Below are 20,226 nucleotides of genomic sequence, written 5' to 3' on the forward strand. Positions count from 1 at the left end.
TGCAGCCAATAGATTATGAGCATGACAGTTCTGCGGGGGCGTAAGTACGAATGGAATCAATTTTTTTTCGTTAGTTCTACGCATATATTTTGCTGTTTTGTATGGGGTCCGATTAGTCCAGTTAGGTTCCACTCCCTTTTTCATGAAGTCGCAATTCAGTCAATGTAAAGGTTGGTGAAAAAATGTCTAGCAACTGTTTCTGGATTCGTGGATAGAAAAAGAACGGACAGACCAAAAACTGAACGTTCTGTAGGGGAATATAGTATTACTGCTGTAGCTCAAAGTGTTGCTAAACAACCTCCCACATCGATATCTCGACGTTCTCAACAGTTAGACATTCATAAATCGACTGATTAGAGGATTTTGCCTGTAGACGTGCTCATGGTGGACATTTAAATAATGTTATTTTGCACATAAATAATAATTGTTAAGAGCCGTATATCGAATAAAAAGAGTGTTTTACTTTAAAACACCAACTAGGAGCGTCTTTTGAAAGACCTTTTTATTTCGAAAAATAACGTTATGAACACTTTTATGTGGAATGAGACACGGAATATTTCTGTTATGCAGACTTTTGACTAACGAGTGTCCGTTCTTTTTAATAATTGTGTTAAAAGATTTTCCAAAAACAAAAACGAGTGTCCGTTCTTTTTAATAATTGGGTTAAAAGGATGCTTGCAATTATTTTAAATTTTTTGCAAAGATAATTTATAGCTGTATTTTTGCTGACCTAAATCCTCTTCGAAACTTTCTTAAAAGGTTTATTTATTTATATTTATTTTATTTATTTATTTTTTTGTCCGTTCCCACGACAGTCGGTAACCGGAACGACCCGAATTTATATCCGGCCAAAGACTGCCACTTCGTATATGTATGGGGAATGTTTATGGTGCTACAACAACAACAACAACAATATGTTACTGTGAGTTAGAGTGGATAAATCAACGGTTGTAGAACATATTTTGTTTTTGGTGATTTGTTCACGAACTTTTGTTATCATACATCTTTAAATCATATGTATATAGCCTTACGGGATAAATTTCTTGCCATTGCAGTCGTCAACGCTATTTGAAAAGAATTTGAAAGAATTAGCTGACTTGATACCTTAATTTAATAGTTTTTTTTCGTTTTTTGTACAAGGACTTATAAATTGTTATTCTGCTATTTATAATATCTAATCTTGTTGCTATAAAAACTTATTAAAATGATTGGGCTCACTCTGATACTCTTTTCAATCTGCGCAATCTGATAAATATAAATCATTAGTTTGTAATGAAATGTATAATTTTATACGATGAGTTGACAGCCCCGTTCGATAGCCGTTTTTACTTGCATCTCTTACCGGGCGATAATTCAAATTATCGAGTTATCGTATTTGCATTGAATTTTCAATACGTGTATTGTATCCGACTGCGTATAGACTACGTTTTATGTTACGCCACTTAAGTTATTAGTATTATTTTAAAAGTCTGTATAGCTAACGATTTGGCATTCACGCTATATGACCACTGCAAAGGACTATAAATATTGTTGAAGAAAACGATTGTATATGGGTTCGTAACATTCCCAGCATTTGAGTTGGCTAGAAAGCCGTGTTATATGGATGTGAAAAATCTGAATCTATAGAAGATATATTGTTTGAATATTTATAACAAATACATTGATATGTGGCCAAGCCAAGTGCTCACGTTTTGCTTTGTACTAATATTAAGCGCTTGGTGTACGTACGCAGACGAACATAATCACAAGGTAAGAAGAAATTTAAATGTTACATTGATTATTATTAATCAAATTTATTTAAGTATAATGACCGTGAAGAGGTGGTGCTCTGGATGAACACAGTTGGCCCGTACCATAATAGGCAGGAGACATATGCCTATTTTTCCTTACCATTTTGTAGTGGTGCAAAACAAAGCATTTCCCATTATCATGAGACACTCAGTGAAGCGTTGCAAGGTGTCGAGTTAGAATTTAGTGGCTACGAAATAGATTTTAAAGGTAAACAATTAAGATTCGACTTGATATCAGGAATTAATTGAAAATTATGTAGTTGACGTCTCTCCTACCGTAATATGCATGATCGACCTAACAATTGATAAAGTTAAAGCATTTACATATGCGGTTAAAAACCAATACTGGTATCAAATGTACATAGATGGCTTACCAATTTGGGGCGAGGTTGGGAAAAAGGACGACCAGGAAGAAAAGTATTATATTTTTACACATAAACGATTTGAAATTGGTTACAATGGTCAACAAATAGTTGACGTAACTTTGCACAACGAAAAAAAAGAGTTGCTAATACCAGGTTCTAAAATAAAGTTTTCTTATGAAGTAAACTGGAAACCGAATTCGGTGGAATTTAAAAATCGGTTCGACAAATATCTGGACCCAAAATTTTTCCAACATAGAGTGAGTAGGATTTATTGCAGCTTTTTAACCAACGTTTTGACAAAAACAAATATTTACAGATCCACTGGTTCAGTATTTTTAATAGTTTTATGATGGTAATATTTTTGGTTGGATTGGTTTCTATGATACTTATGCGTACGTTACGCAAAGACTATGCACGATACAGCAAAGATGAAGAAATGGATGATATGGTAAGTTATGGTTAACACGTCGGTATGCAATTGGGGGGAAATTACATCTCTTATTTATATTCTAATAATGTTCAGGAACGTGATTTGGGTGACGAATACGGCTGGAAACAAGTTCATGGAGATGTCTTTCGGACCCCTCCACATGCTTTGTTATTTTCTGCTATGATCGGAGCTGGTTGTCAATTAATTTCCGTAGTGCTCGGTGTCATCTTATTTGCAATTGTAGGTGAATTATATACAGAGTAAGTGTTCTTATCTTATACCTTTAATACTCCTATCAAGCTTAAGATTTTTATAAAATAATTTACCACCAGAATAAAATGTATATTTTCATTTACACGAATATATGCAATAATTAAGTCTTCAATATAACAGAAGCAACAAATAATTATTGTTTTTCAGCGAAATGTTTTCAGTCAAAGATTAAAGTTCAATTTTGACTTTTATTTTTATTATAAAAAATATCGGTCAAAAAATAACGGTTAATTACTGACTTTTTTGAAAAAGTTTGAACAAATTTAAATCATATATCGGGTGTTTTTAAGGGCTTGAGAATTTAAAATGATAATACAAAATATAATTATTTCTCGAATGAATTTTGTTTATTATTATCTGGTAGATAATTACATGGTATTTATTTTTTTAATATTATGTCCTCCGCGGTTACGAATGATATGGTCCATTCGATCAGTCCAATTTTTGCTTACTTTTTCCATTAAATCTGAATAATAAATCTAAATGAGCCCCATCAGCAGGGCTAGCAGCACTGACCGCAACCTACTGGACCGGACAGTATTTAGACAGTCAATAACAGACATCCACCGGGAGACCGACACCACCTTCATGAGCTCCCGTCCTGTGAATGCCGTAATCGGAGTCCAACCACCACCTATTGCAGACGAAGAGCTCGAGCTTCCCCGTGAGGCTCGTGTAACACTGGCACAACTACGTTCTGGATACTGTAGCAGGTTAAACTCCTACATATCCAGAATCCATCCCAACATTCCAAACACATGTCCGGCATACGAAGGTACCCCGCACGACACTAACCACCTCTTTCCATGCCCCCTAAAACCGACTCATCTAACACCCCTCTCCCTCTGGACCCAACCTGTCGAAACAGCATGTTTCCTAGATGAGCTAGACGAAGATGACCGGTGATATGCCTACACTGACAGGGCTACCAATACTGTTAAAACAACAACAACAGCCCAATCAGCAAAAAATGGACTCAAACGATGGTCATTTGGCTTCAATTCTTGCCCGAATTGAATTTGATAGGCATGCAAGCAAAGATCTTGCATTAGATTTGCCACGTAGTCGAAGGAAAAAAGCCAATAAGTTGAGAACTACGACGACTCAACATTTCAATACTTCGTTTTATGAACTTCGCGAACAGGTTTTTTCTTATAAAATAAATTTCCACAATATGGGAGCATTGTTCTGGCGTTAAACGATCATGATGACTTTCCAAACCTCACTGGACGGAAATGTCAACACAGTTTGTTATTCTCAGCTGTCAAACCAGAGTTACCGATATCGATAGTTCTCATGCAGGTAAAAAATCACCCGATATGATTAATATATTCGACAAAAAAATAAAAGTAAAAAAAGGCCGAAAGCATCGCATTGCTATATGCAAATTTTAAATAGCAAAATCATTTCCGACCGAATTAAAATTTCGAAAATAATTTATTTTTGATACCTGGCGAAATTCTTTTAACGATAGTTTACTCCAATTGTATTATATATAAAATTTATTTTATTTAAAGGCGTGGGTCGATGCTATCTACTGCCATATTTGTATATGCAGCAACATCGCCTGTCAATGGTTACTTTGGGGGTTCGTTATATGCTCGACTTGGCGGCCGAATGTGGATCCGCCAAATGCTAGTGTCTGCATTCATGGTGCCAGTGTTTGTTTGCGGAACGGCCTTTCTCATTAATTTTATTGCTATTGGTTACCATGCATCACGCGCTATACCTTTTGGAACAATGATTGCCGTTACATGTATATGCATCTTCGTTGTTCTGCCGTTAACACTAGCAGGAACTGTGGTAGGACGTAATTTAGATGGGCAACCAGACCATCCTTGCCGAGTAAATGCAGTACCTCGTCCAATACCCGAAAAAAAGTGGTTTATGGAACCGGCGATTATAATTCTTCTTGGCGGCGTGTTACCATTCGGGTCAATTTTTATCGAAATGTAAGTAACATTTTATTCTTAATATAATATATAAAAATCTCGTGTGACTATGTTCGTTTACGCTAATCGATATGACGATGTCGAGACATTTTTTTTTTATATCATAATTTCTTTAGAACTATCTATCTAAAACTACATCCGAGATTGATTTTAGGGCATGATAGATGGCATCATTATTTATATATATTTTATTCAATATATTTTTAAATGAAATTTGTCTGGCTAATTTCTGGAACGGGCCAATGAAACTGTATGTGTGTTTGTATAGTTGGCTCCCACTTGAGAGTTAGGATACCTTTGGAACCGACGATAATTTGTCCTCGCAATGCCCTCAATATCTTTCCTTTTCTAATAGACACAGAAAAACTCAATTCAATATTTCTTTCTTTGCTAGCAGGATGCTTCTTAATATAGGGTGGTCCATGTAAAATTTGCTTTTTGAATCGGCTATAAAAAAAAAACTAATTAATATTTTTTCAAACTTTTTTTTTATTTTGAAGACTGAACATTGTCATTTATGAATGAAAAATAATATCGTTCAAATGACTGCCACGACTGGCTTTACAGTAGGCCATTCGATCAACCCAATTTTTAAGCACATTTTCGATTGTTTGGGCTCCAATTTCATGAATGGTCACTTCGATTTCGTGTTTGAAAGCATCAATCGTCTCTGGATGGTTCGCATAGCATTTGTCCTTAACGGCTCCCCACAAAAAATAGTCCAACGGGCTTAAATCACAGCTCCGAGGCGGCCAATTGATATCGGAATTTCGGCTGATTATTCTATTTTCAAAAACGGTAGCCAAAAGTTCGAGTGTAGCTTTGGCAGTGTGATAAGTTGCACCGTCCTGTTGAAACCAAATTCCGTCCATGTCATCTTCTTCAATTTTTGGAAACAACTCGTTGAGATGTCACGGTAACGCTCGCCATTTACTGTAACCGCGGCTCCTCGCTCATTTTCGAAAAAAATGGCCCGATGATGCCGCCAGACCAAAAACCGCACCAAGCAGTGACTCGTTGTGGATGCAGTTGCTTCTCTACAGTAACGTCTGGATTTTCTGAGCCCCAAATCCGACAAGTTTGCTTATTGACGTAGCCACCGATGTGAAAATCAGAAAAAAAGAAGAAGACTTACCACTTGGGAAATAGGTTTTCAATATTTCCCAATTTTGTTTAAGCGTATAGCGTCCCATTTCGTAAATGTCAAACCTTTAAGTAAATTATGAACACATTTGGCATGTCATTTGTGTTACCATTCTCAAAAAAATAGGTGGTTCAAAAAGCAAACGCTATATGGCCCACACTGTATAATATACATATATAAATTCCGTGTTACTATGCTCATTTACGCATACAAAAATGCATACATATGCGTGTTCATGTTATGAAGAAATATTTGGTACATATATGCAACTAACATATCGGGCACACCTTCAAAACAGGTACAACTCAAAATGAAGAATATGTGGAACTTGCTCATTGTTAATCTGTCTACTAGTACGCAAAACTCTAACTCATGTTTGTTTTTGTAAATTACCTAGATCAATCAATTGCTCCTCTAGTGGCGGAATAAGTGGTATAATGCCGTACGCTTTGAAAACAAGGGTGTTGAAGGCGTATCCACATCCTAAAACTGAAAACTGAACTCTCCGGAGGCTTACATTTTTTAAGTTAATTTTTGTTAAAATTTTGTACCTCATTTTTGTTCGTTTTTTATTTTAATTTAATTTTTATTGAAATATTTTTAATACAAATATAGAAACGAGAGAAATTATGTTATCCACGGCCCCTATTTGGCATCTGCACCAAGTTTGATTAAATAAATCATTAAATTTTGCGTAAAAATTACTCATGAGGCCAAAATGAATGCCTGTTTTTTTGTATTAGCATAAACACTTCCTAAAGTGAATTCGCTGCTAAACTGGCAGTCCTTGGCCGGATATAAATCCGGGTCGTTCGGGTTACATAGATCTGACTGCCGTGGGAAAATATCAATTCCTTTTTTGTTGTTAAGGATGACACTGTACTGCAATTGGGAAACATTTCATATTTTTTATTGTGTTATGATACTCGAAGTGCGTGGTTCTCAACCGGTTATTGAAAATATACCTTTTTTAAGTTTCAAATCTTTCTGCTGTCGTTCTCCCTTCACATCACTCCTGGACATTCAACTGTGCAGTCATATTCAATTATTTCAATGGTTCTCACTGACCTATATATGTGCATATGTATATGTATTTACACAGACATTACAACTAAATTTACTCATATTTTTTTTTTTTTTTTTTTTTTAATTTGAGATGTGTTTGGCGGGATTTTACATCCACAAAAAGCCAGGGTGTTCAACGTTTGGAATTGAAAAATACCTATTTTCGGTATGTAAAACTAAGTGCTCTGGTGCATCAAAGTTTTGAGAGTGAAATTATTTAAAAGGAAAGGTTGGCAGCACTAAGAAATGAAATAAAAGACTTAAAGACTTCATTGTTTTTAAATATGGAAACGAGGTCCGTGTATGAATCAAAAAAGCTGTAATTTGTTCTGATGTGATTAAGGAGTGGACAGTTAAAGATTCTGTGAACGTACGAGTTAATTTCACCGCACATACAAAGATCAGTGTTATTGGCCCCTATTTTGTGCAAATATACGCTGTCATAAGTACATCCTACTAGTATTCTATTTACCATTTTGATAATTTTGACATCAAAGGAAGCTTTATGAAACCAAGGTTTTGTTTTGCAGTTTGGCAAAAAGGTTTGGTTTTTCTTCTGAGAATGAACGAAAGCCGTCATACCAATCCCTGAGTATTAAATTTCTTATAATTCTGAGTGCCTCTTCAAAAGTGAATTCTACGCTCAATATTGAGCCGTAGCAAACAGCTTTTTTTGCAATAGCATCGGCTCTTTCATTTATTGGAATACCAACATGTCCAGGCGTCCAAATCACCCGAACACCGTATTCATTTACGTTTTGTTTAAAAAGAGTAACACAGCAGTTGTTGGAGCTCGCTTTCTTGAGCAGCAGACATGAACTCAGACTATCAGTAAAAATACAGATCTTACTCATTTTGCATTCTTTCGCAATATCTACGGCCTTAAGCAAGGCCCACAATTCACCAAAAGTGGAGGAGGTTCGCATTTCTATTTTAAACAAATGCTCCGTGTTGTTTGTAACATTAAAAATGCCACACCCAACGGCATTAAGCTCAACAGACGCATCAGTTGCCAGAAGATCGACACCATCACGCTTGAGGCTCAAAATCACCAAGGTTGAGAATTTCAAAATCGGTTTTATGACAAAAAAAATTGCAAGCTGTAATGATGACTATTAGTTTATACTATTGCTTAATTTGTAGGGGTGTGCGAATCCCATTCGATTCGAATCGAATCGAATCCTAGGATCCTAGGATTCGATTCGATATTCGAGTCGAATATCGAATAGTTCGAAATATTCGAATAATTCGAAATATTCGAATAGTTCGAAATACTCGAATAATTCGAAATATTCGAATAGCTCGGAATTTCCGAATAGTTTGAAATATTCGAATAATTCGAGCGATTTGAATTATCCGAAGAAATAAAATCCTAAACAGGTTATTCTATTATAGTAATTCTACATAATAAAAATAAAATAAATTTTCTATCATTTAATTATCGTTGAATATAACATTTATCAATAACATTTTGAACAATATAAATAATTATAAGCTAATAAACTTTTCTAATTAAAAATTTCTTTCTAAGAATACGTTTGCTCGCGTGTCTAAATAAAATAGCGTTATTTTATTTAAAATTTCGATATAATATTCAATCAAACATAACGAGTTATATTTTTATTTAAAAATAACAACCGAGCAACATTATCAGGTGATAATGAATTGCGCTTTTCAGTCACAATGTCTCCAGCAGTAGAAAACAGCCTCTCACTCTCAACAGACGTAGATGGAATTGGCAAATAACGTCGAGCCAGCATTGATAAGAGAGGATATTTAACTGATTCTTTTTTCCACCAATGAATAGGATCATCCCAAGGATCAATATCTGCTGAATACAAATATTGAATAAGTTCTTGATCAATGTCTTTCTCAAGGCGCAAGGTTACTGTTTCTTCTCTATTAGCTCGTCGCTGTTTCATGAAGTCCCAAAACTTGGTGGGTTTGATTACAGGAGGTTCAGCAACAGTTTCATGTTCGTTTTCAAAAACACTATTAAAATACTATTCACAGACTTGATAATTCTAGTCCTTGGAGTCCGGGACAAAGTTAGGACTCCAAGTATAGTTGCCATCAACCACCAAATAGTTCGTTGATAGTGGCTGTAGATACACTTGTCATGTAATATAATACTATATGTTTGGAAAAGCCAATTGCATTCGGCATTTTTTTGATATGAAATTAATGGTATTTTATTCATGAACTTTAGTATTATTTTTTCCTTTCCTAAGCAGATATATGTAGCTTCCAAGTATAAACTTGAATGTACACTCATTAAAATTAGAAAACAGGTTTAAGAACAATACTGTAGTGGAGAATTGTAATATGCATAAGAGATTAGTGATTAACCATTCATCTAAGATAGAAATCATTTCATGTGTCGATCGATACGTACGATTAGAAGAATCGATATCATTTAAAAACCTATATCAAGTTATTTAAAACTACTAATTCTATAAAAATAATGATATCCTAACCGAAGATTAAACAATGAACTTTAAGCCATGTTAATTTTGCTTTTATTAGACCTGAAATCTTCAGAAAAATCGTTTAAAAAAATAAAAAAAAGCATGCACTCAGTTAAATATTCGAATTATCTGAATTATTTAAACTATTCGAATTATTCGAATAGTTCGAACTATTCGAATGGTTAAATAGTTCGAACTATTCGAATAATTCGAATAGTTTAAATAATTCAGATAATTCGAATATTTAACTGAGTGCATGCTTTTTTTTATTTTTTTAAACGAATTATTCGAATGGTTAAAATAGTTCGAACTATTCGAATAGTTCAAACCATTCGAATATTTCGAACTATTCGATATTCGACTCGAATATCGAATCGAATCCTAGGATTCGATTCGCTTCGAATAGTTCGAAATTTCGAATATTCGCACACCCCTATTAATTTGTATATTTTTAAACCTTTACAGGGCAGCGCACAGAATTCTTTATTTTTTTAGTAATATTGCTTAGTAGTAAATATCTTGAAAGAAAACCATCATTTCGGGAACGTTTTCCTAAGTTTCATAAAATCCCGAAAAACCAAACAAAGCGCAGAATTTGAGCTTTGTTTAAAAACATGGGTATATTATGTATGTATATTGAATAAGCAATAATGAAATCAATACATTCAAAATTTTCTACAAGCAAAATACGTCAAAAAATTAAAGAAGTTGCTATTATTCCGCATAAAATTTAAGAAATTTCAAAATATTTAAAACTCTTATAATCGAATTAACGTAATATGTACAGAACAAAAGTTCTGTAATCTAATAAATATGTATATAATATTTAATACCTCCATTTATGCGTATTTTATTGAAATATTGTAATGTTCCCGAAAATGATCAACCGTTCCCGGAATGACAAAAATGTTCTCGAAATGATGATATTGATATAATTAGGTAGAAATAAGGAAATATTTAAATTATAAACAACCGTTTAAAGAACTAAGTTATTTATTTATTTTTTTACAAAACTTACAATATTATTTTTCAAAAACATCAATATCATTATCAAAATAATAATATTCTTGACTTTTTTGTTTTTTTAGCGTCGGTGTTGGAATTTTATTTGCTCAAAATCAATATATGATATATCCTTAGATTCCAGCTTAAATTTTCTAATATTGTTACGCACAGATCTCAAAAAGGGTACTAAGACTTCTTCATCATCATCACCGACACATGTCTGGCAGGTAGCAACATATCTGAAGCAAATATTTGGCTTCTCAGTAGGGACTTTAACAAGCAAGAATTTCCCAGGGGATACGAGATTTGGATGTATATTTTCTTTGCAATAAGACGTATTTGCTTCAACATCAATCTGTTTAACTTTAATCTGCTGACGACGAGATATTGTCTCTAAATCTTCATTGTCCGAGGAAGATGACCAGCATTCAGATTTATAAATATTTACTCTATTTTTAAATCTCAAATCGTTATCTGTGATCGTGGGCTCTTCGTCAACAGGAGATTCAATTGCAGGCATAAAAACTTTCTCAGGTTCAACTGCACTCATATTACAAAGGCTAGAAAACCTCTATAGTTTTAGCTCTTTATGAAAATGTTCGTATCGATATAATTGTATTAAAATGTCTAGTCCTTTTTGCCAGTACACTTTTGTGATGTCCGATGTCCATTATACCTGGAATAGCATCCAGACACTTTGGTTTTTCTCCTCAATCACGTTGTGTTCTGGGATTACTTTTACTTCGATAGCAGCATTTTTGAACAAATCGGCGAATTCTGAGGCTGTTCTAACATCATTACCCATCAAGACATGTCTGTCAGCTGTTCTTTTTAGCTATCCTCCTACACCATCCATTGGGCCTTTACCATGACCAGCCTCGCCTTTTTTTTCTATAATATTCTCTCTCCTTAGCCCCTTTAATTTCTTTCTGCTCTTCAGTCATCTTATCCAAGATCTTTCTTCTTCTAGCATTCACTTTTTATCTTTGGTTATTTGCGCTGCACTATCCGTTTTAAGCCTTTTTTTTATTTATTTTTTATTTTTTTTCTTTATCAGGAGCTGTTATGCTGTTATTATAAAGAAAAAAAAATTTAAAATAAATTTATTAAAAAATTGAAAATTATTCGCCCTTAGAAATAATAATCATCATTCCGAGAACGCAATAGTCATTTTGGGAACGTGCCATCATGTCCGGGAACGTTTCCGAAATGACCGTTCACGAAATGACGATTTCAAATAAGCGCGCGCTTTGATTAGACAGGGGCCATCTTAAATGCGATCTGGGTTTGCCAATAGCAAAATATGTGAGTTTACTTTGTTATTTCGCGTCGTAAAAAAGAATTTCATCAATAATTAAATGTAATAGTTTCGTTCACGAATTGACGGACTATTGATGTACGCTCTACGAATAATGAATTGAAAGGTACTTACCATTTAGATTTATTTTATTTGACGATAAATACTCTGACAGCCCGCTTTGTTATTGTTTTCTTCCTCGACTGACGTTAGGCACCGAATGGCTGCATTCACTTAAAATTATTTTTGATCTATTATCGATACGTTCACTGAAATGACTTGTGCGGTATCGGACAAACTGTATTGGACATTTTTATAGTTAAAAAAATAATAATAATCTTTTAGTGTCCTTTCTAAAACTAAATTTTGTATAAAAAATACGGTGTATTAAATACTGAAATGTGTAACTTACCTTAAATTTTTATATTAAATTTTGGACTTGTTGCTGAAGATTGTACATTAGGACGCGTTCCCGAAATGATTATCCATGCATGTATATTGATTTTATTTACAATTTGCTTTATTAATTAGTTATATTGTTTGATGTACACACAAAACAGGTTAGTTGAAGTAATTTATTAATTTTTTTTTCTCAAATAAGTCAAGATTTGAGACATTAAATTGCTAGCAAAGCCAATTCTGCACCTTGGTGATTTTGAGCCTTGAGTTCATCAATTTTTTCAGCAAAAATAGCTTTAATTTCATGATTGGAAAATTTGCTTTTCGCTCTAGACAAGGAGTCATCTATCACCACCAAGTTTTCACAGTTTACAGTCATTAAATTTACATTGGTATTCACAAAAATCTCTTCAAATTTTTTGAAAACAAAGCTATAACTGGATTTAACCTCTGCAGAGTTTTCAATCATTTTGTAAATGCTAGAGTTTGTTTGTTTTAATTTCACGATTTCTTTGGCAGTAAGCCAAAGTAAGTAATCTTTCTGATCACAGTCTTATTTGCATGACCGGTGGTGGTCCTACAATACTCAATTTTTGATCTTATAAAGCTTCTATAGAACTTCATAGCAGTCTGAGGGTGTAACCCAGCCCTGATAGAAGTCAGCATCTTGAAAATTTTTAAATTGAAGGCCGATTCCTTGATTATCTGATCATAGTGCGTTCCTAGGGTCAGTGATGAGCTTATTACACGACCAAGGAACTTAATACTTTTTGTCTGTTTAATCATCACACTGCCAAAATTATTGTTCAGAGTTTTACGGTTTCCCTTTGCAACATACATCAGGTTGCATTTCTCAAGGTTGAATGACAGATTTAACGTATTTGCCACAAGATTAAACTCTCGAACTTTACTGTGGAGATTGGCCTCAGCCAAATCAAAATCTCTATGATATGAGGCTATAATAAAATCATCCGCAAATTGATAGATGGGGGTACAATTATCCTGAATATCGTGCAACTTAGCCGTATAGACATTAAAAAGTATAGGCGATAAACAGCTACCTTGGGGTAAGCCGTCATTTACAACAATCGAATCCGTACCAATTTTTAGGATTCTATTGGATAGGAAATTCGCAATCCAGGACGTATAATGACTCTCTATGCCTTTTTTTCTGAGTATATCAACTAACAGATTACCCCTTACACAGTTATAGGCATTTTCTATATCCAAGGTAAGGAGTATAACCTTAAGACCTCTATTTTTCCATACAGCAATTTCATGTTGTAATTGATTGATGCACATAGCAGCCGATCTATCCTTCCTGTACGCAAAAGAGTTTCTGGGGAGGGCGCGACTCCCATCAAAGGCATCGGTTATTCTTAGCTTGAGCATTTGGTTAATTAACTTTAACATGACTGAAATCAGGGAAATAGGTCTAAAATTTTTGAAGTCTGTGAGGTCTTTATCTTTTTTTGGAATGGGAACAATCTTAATATATCTCCACGATTCTCTAATATTATTTGCAAGAAAAGCATCATTTAGCGCTGTTAAAAGGTTGCATAAGCTTTTGTCAGAGAGAGCGCGAATCATGTCGTATGTTATTCCATCACAGCCTCCTGCTGAGCGCCGTTTTTTGGCATTAAGCACCGTGACCACTTCATCATACTGAAAGGCTAGCCTGGATACAGGAGTTGTATTGGGTAGTTCCTGCCAGACAGCAGAGTTGGGTGGTACCTGTGATTTCAAATGCTTAAGGTACACATCATTATTGTCTGAGTTCCTCTTAGAGTCTGCAGAATATCCATTTACTCCTCTAAGGCATTTAACAAAATTCCACGCCTCTCTCGAATTTGACTTACAATTTAGCTCCGCTATTTTTTCCTCAAAATTTTCTTTTTTGGCCTCTTTCACTTCAGCTTGCCACACCTTCTTGCGTTGCAAAGCTACTTCCAAATTTTCCGGAGATGGGTAGTGTTTAGCTTTTTTGTAAGCAGCAACAAGTAGACGATAGGACTTGGCTAGTCCCTCATTCCACCAAGCCTTTGGTTTGCATTTCTCAGACCAACGGAAGGTGGCAGCAGATATTTCTTCTTGAAGTTTATTTTCAATCATTTCAAAAGATGGATCAAAGGAAATATCCCCTAAGGCATTTAGAAGCTTCTTTTTGGCCAGAAATTTGGGATTGTTAATACTAACTTTGGAGAACTCTATTAGAATTGGGAAATGGTGGCTACCACCAAGCTGAAAATACAGAAGATTCCAAGTACAGTTGGTAGGAGCATTTGTGAAGGTTAGATCCAAAGCCGACCCATTGGTCCTGTTTAGATCTCTTTTAAAAGTAAAACAAGAATTGTTCAGACACCAGAAATCGGATGAATTTACAAGTTCAACCAATTTCTTACCTCTAGGTGAATTTAAACTGTCACCCCATACAGTCGATCTGGCATTGAAATCCCCACAAATTAACACATTTCTAAAACCGTTTAGAAACTGAAACAACCTTTTGACTTCGGTCGCAAATTCATTTAAGTGTAGACTTGGAGGGAAGTAGACCGCACAAATTACAAAGTTTGGGTTTAAATTAACCGTCTTTGCTACAATTATATCCAGATTAGAAGCGAACGTTATGCTCCTGAATTGAATCTGTTTTTTTTCAGGGCTATGGCAACACCCCCATAGCCATCTGGTCTGTTTTTTCTAATCATAATATTATTAAAATTGATAAATTTTCTACATTTATTTTCATTGTACTCAAATATTTCACTAAGACAAACCACATCAACACGATTATTATTAATATAATAATCAATATTGTCTATATTTGTCTTCAATGATTGGCAATTATATTGCAGACATTTCATCTAATGAATCTACTGATGCTGAACCGCACTTAAAAAGTGCTACGTCTCGATTAGCCAAAATCTGATCCCTCATACCGCTCAGTTTGGTGACCTGGGCAAGGGTCTCAGTATCATTAAGTCTTCCACAAGTAGCTTTAGCTATCTTCACTAGCTCCCATAACACCTTTTCTAGCTGGGAAGTAATTTGATAGTCTTGTCTTTCAAAGACTGGAACCACACGAGGCTTGCTATTTTTGTTCAAGACCTTATCAGGCTTGACAGAAGGCTGTTTGGGAATTGCACCCTTCTTGACAACTGAGCTATATTTCTTTTTTGTCAAGGAACGATTTATGACTTCATTAGAGTCGATCATGTTGTCGTTCTCAACCAGTACCGGAAAATCCGTATCTTCAACGTCTAAGACATCGAAGCGGTTGTTGCTTTTGGGAAAGAAAGTATTTAGCACCTCTTTACGAGATAACTTTTTTACGGTTTTCAATTTATTAATTTCATTTTCCTTCTTCCATACTGGACACTTCTCCCTATCTGAATATTTATGGTCGTTACCTTTGCATAGAATGCATTGACTTATTTTGCAGGGCGGTATACAAACTTCCGTATCAGTTGTAGCATTGTCTAACAGATGGAAAGTAATGTTCTACTTGAAAATTTGTATACTCAAGCTTGACTTCCTTAGGTAGGCTGTTGCCCAAAAATCCCAGCTTAACTGAGAAGGTTGGGAGAAATTTGCTTGAATCCTCCGGATCACGTCTAAGAAAACGTTGTACGAAGTTTACCTTGCTAGCAGACTTTATATCTCTCATGATTTCTTCATTGGAAAGGTAAAGAGCAACTCCTCGAATTACGCCATATGTTTCAAAAGCCGTTCTGGGAATGAAAGGCTTTAGCTTCATTTTTAAAATGTCATTATTGGTGACGAAATTGTTTGCCGATTTGGGATTGCAGAAGAATACCTTATATAAGGTAACACCAACTGCTTCAATTATATCAATATCCTGTATTTTTAAGTAACGGATATGCTGATATAGACTCATGCCATTTCTAATTTTGATATTTTTGAATAGGTCACACTCTGAGGTGTCTACCAAAACAAAAGGTTTGCCTATAAAATTGGATGGATAGTAAACGGAGCTATCAGAATTATTTGTATTCTGGATTTTTTTGGCAGTTGCATTTTTTTCAACTGTACCAGTTTCAGCATTACAAATATTTTGCATTTTTACGGAGTCTTTCGAAGATTTTACAACCTCACACTCCATCATCTCCTCACTCTCATTTCCATCTGACTGAAATCCACTCTTCTCAACCGAAGCATGTGACTTGGTCGGATCAAGAATATGTCTCACTCTTTTTTCTTAAATATATCGCTTTGACCTTTATTTTTGGTCTTTCGCAGATTTGTATCCACTTTTTCACTAGCAGGTTTATGGATCAGAGATTCATTGCTAGCGCAAAATTCCTCAAAATCCTCTGCTGAGCACGATGCCGAAGGCGTTGAGGACGCCATCGCATCACCTTTTTTGCGGCTTACCGCAGGCACTTTTGCGGTAAGAAAACTCTATACGTTAGCCTTTCAGGTAGAAATTCCAGGAAGTAATAAAAAAAAAAACACGTGGTTTTCACAGACAGAACTATTACAGCGCTATACACCGAATTCCGCGAAAAAAATGTCACTATCTATTGTATCTTTCACTTCCACTACGCCTTTTCTTTTTTTGCTAAATGAAACCAGAGCACTGAAAAAAACACACCAATCACAGCTGTGTCACGAATGCGACTGTACTCATATTTTAACATTTTAAAAGTGGTCGTCTTCGGCAGGCAGTGACAAACCTCTGAAGGTATGTCTGCCCTGAAAAAGCTCGTCATAAAAAACCGTCCATAGGCGGCATAAAACTGTAGGTCTCTTCAATTATGAAATCATCCAAAAAATGGTATAAGCGCCAATTATTTAAAATTTTAATGTTGACTGACTAAATCAACTTTCAAATATAACAGTCGTAAATTATCCACCTGAATTTCTAAATTCACTTGATATACCAGGACAGTCGGTTTTACTTTACCGGAACAATCCGGATTAATATCTGACCAAGCACTGTCACTCCAGCAGCACTCATGTTATTTAAGCAACCATTTTTCATCTGTTACCACTTACCCCAATGATACATCATACACACATATATCCTGTTCAAATGGCTTCAATTTCCAATTCGTTTGACACTCGCAATTTCCATCAATAAATCTCAAATGCAGACAATGTGGATTTGTGGTCTGGACTTAGAAAGCCCAAGTTTTTCCCTTGGCCGATTGTTCCCATACTCATGTCTGGGCTAACTATCGAATATCTTCATATTGGCAAAAGATGGATTAACTAATAAAACTTTTCATCGAAAAGCTCTACTTAAAATTTGAATTAATTATTATTATTTAAAATAACAATATTTTTTAAACTTAAAAATCAACCTTTATTTAAGAAATTTAATTTCATTTATTATTACCCCTAAATATGAAAATAATAAAATATGGAGTAAAAAATTAATGTATGCATATCCATGGATTGTATGTAAAATTTCTCACACTTTTCCGCAACTTTAAGGAATTCTTCATTAAAATAATCGTAGTCCATCCTCTACATATTTAATTGTATCTTCACTATAAAGCATTAACAAGAAAAATGTCAATTTGACACCAGACTTTATCCTGGCTGATGAAATGAAACGCCGAAACAATATATATGATGCATGTGACTTCTTTGTGTATCCTATGCAGTTCAAATGCATCAAATATCTGACATTAGAGAAATTAGATAAAAAGTGATCACAAAAAGTACAATCCACATGTGTAGCAGTATAACTGTCGGGGCATTTAGGACCTGTTTAAAAAAATTTCAGAATCCTAAAAGTTAGAGAGATACATATAAATTACACAGTTTTGTATATGTTTGCGTAATGCTGTTAAGTTATAAGTATATTCATGCATCTATTATTTTCCAGGTACTTTATATTCACCTCTTTTTGGGCATATAAAATTTACTACGTTTACGGTTTTATGCTTCTGGTGTTTACCATACTAATGATTGTAACGGTGTGCGTTACTATTGTATGCACTTACTTCCTTTTAAACGCAGAGGACTATCGGTGGCAATGGACAAGTTTTATGTCTGCTGCTTCGACTTCCATATACGTTTACGCGTATTCATTCTACTATTTCTTCTTTAAAACAAAGTAAGTACTAATTTCTGAGGAATAGTTTATCTTACTACTCATGTATTTTTTCTTTATTTTTGTTTCAGAATGTATGGTCTTTTCCAAACTGCTTTTTATTTTGGCTATATGGCACTGTTCAGTGGCGCTCTAGGAATTATATGTGGCACAGTGGGCTATTTGGGCACAAGCTTATTTGTACGAAAAATATACTCTAATGTTAAAATAGACTAGACTACATATATTTATATCTTATGCAATACTTTGGTCTAATGTAATTCCTAAATTCGTCTTATATTTAGTACTTTGATTAGATTATTATTTTTTTTTTTTATCAAACTAATTAAATGTTATCTTCTTAGTACCAACAATGAGTTAAATATTTATTGAAACTAATTGTTCACTGCAGAAATCTCGCCGCCACTAAAATTCAATGCAAGATGTATTTATATGAAATATATATTAAAGAAAGAAAGAAGAAAAATTGTATATTGTAAATTTTCAAAAAATATTTGATTGTATGTAGGAGTGACTAACCAAAAAGTCGTAACATGAAATTTAATAGATAAATACATATTTATATAATTTAATTTATATAGTATTATCACTGAAATCCGTTGTTTTTTATATTAGCGTCAAACGTTTCTTGTTTATTTCGGGGGAAACTTTGTTATGGAGTTTCATTCCTTACATACATCACATACATACATACATAATTGGCGCGTACACCCTTTTCGGGTGTTTAGCCGAGCTCCTCCTCCTCTTTGTGGTGTGCGTCTTGATGTTGTTCCACATATGCCTTAGCTGGATATAAAACCAGTTCGTCTCTTAGCGTAGATCCAATGTTGTCAGAATAGTCAGTATGTGAGTTGAGTTCCTCGATTTGGAGAGTTGGAGTAAAGAGTAGCCTCGGTAAAATTGAACATTTTTATTTCACCCAATCAGCCCTTATATCACTAGCCCATGTCGATTATACAATAAATAAAACTAAAAAACAAATTTTGTAAAGTTTTTTTTTTTTTGAATACAGAACGGATCACGAATTCTCGACCCTCAATTGTCAAATTATATTCTTTAATTAACAAATTTGAATTCTTATTCTGAATATATTGACACATGTAAGAATTTTGAATATTCTGTTTTATTAAATCGAATATTGTAGAATAAAATGCAATTCGAATTAACTCTTTCATACAAATCAAAACATCAAGAAAATACAAAACTTAAAACTTTATTACAGCTTCTAAAAATGTATTTGGCGTTTTGATAATTTAAAATATTTTCGTTTTGTTTACGTCTTTGAAGTAAGCAAATGTATTTCGAAAATTTTGCATTAGGAGCAAACACAAAACATTAGTTTGACACTCCATAAAAAATGCATCATTGTCAGGTTTAGAGCTAATAGGCATCTTCTATTCGCCATTTTCCCATACTCGCCCGCGGCGAATCTTATTCGATAACTTTGTTGTAGCTTTAGCATGCAAATTTTTCGTTAAGTTAAACGAGCATAGAGATAGCGAGCGGGGAAATGACGAATAGAAGATCCTTTCTGTGGCAACTGCACTTTGACAACCCTTAATCTGTTGTTGCATTTCGGAAGTAGGAAGAAAGGGAAAGAGTGTATGTAGTAGAAATAGTACGCAATGTGAAAAATACGTAAGTACATAAATACGTTTTATTAATTTATATTTAATTATTCCTATAAGTGTTTTAATAGAAATATTGAGGAAAATATGTAAAAATGTGCATTGTTAATTTAACTAATCTAAATCAGTGCTAAAACTGAAAGATCTCTCAAAACTAAAGTGAAACTATTTGGATTCTTAATCCTTTGTTTTATTTTAAACTAGCGGACCCGACAGACTTCGTTCTATCAAATAGATTTTGAATGTGGCAGTTTATATTTCGACCTTAAGACGTTTTTACTCTGCTGACCCTCGCACACCGCCCTATCATCATGGTGACGGTTCTGTT

General features: G+C 34.3%; 1 protein-coding gene across 1 annotated transcript; it reads left to right on the forward strand.

Moving 5' to 3' along the window:
- Positions 1 to 1,374: 1,374 nt before the first annotated feature.
- Positions 1,375 to 18,865, forward strand: LOC128862531 (transmembrane 9 superfamily member 3). Its single transcript, XM_054101213.1, has 8 exons — positions 1,375 to 1,749; positions 1,803 to 1,998; positions 2,051 to 2,412; positions 2,472 to 2,603; positions 2,679 to 2,845; positions 4,376 to 4,810; positions 18,043 to 18,273; positions 18,342 to 18,865. The coding sequence occupies exons 1-8, from the start codon at positions 1,666 to 1,668 to the stop codon at positions 18,484 to 18,486; spliced, it is 1,752 nt and encodes a 583-aa protein (XP_053957188.1). The 5' UTR covers positions 1,375 to 1,665; the 3' UTR covers positions 18,487 to 18,865.
- Positions 18,866 to 20,226: the final 1,361 nt, after the last annotated feature.

Source organism: Anastrepha ludens, chromosome 4 (assembly GCF_028408465.1).
Source record: "Anastrepha ludens isolate Willacy chromosome 4, idAnaLude1.1, whole genome shotgun sequence".
In the NCBI taxonomy this organism is placed as follows: Eukaryota; Metazoa; Arthropoda; class Insecta; order Diptera; family Tephritidae; genus Anastrepha; species Anastrepha ludens.

What these genes read in the sequence shown, in the direction of transcription:
- LOC128862531 (XM_054101213.1), top strand. Translation starts at nt 1,666, where the DNA reads ATGTGGCCAAGCCAAGTGCTCACGTTTTGCTTTGTACTAATATTAAGC. An exon ending in CTACGAAATAGATTTTAAAG is followed by an intron (nt 1,999 to 2,050) that starts GTAAACAATTAA and finishes AAAATTATGTAG; the next exon opens with TTGACGTCTCTCCTACCGTA. An exon ending in GGGTCAATTTTTATCGAAAT is followed by an intron (nt 4,811 to 18,042) that starts GTAAGTAACATT and finishes ATTATTTTCCAG; the next exon opens with GTACTTTATATTCACCTCTT.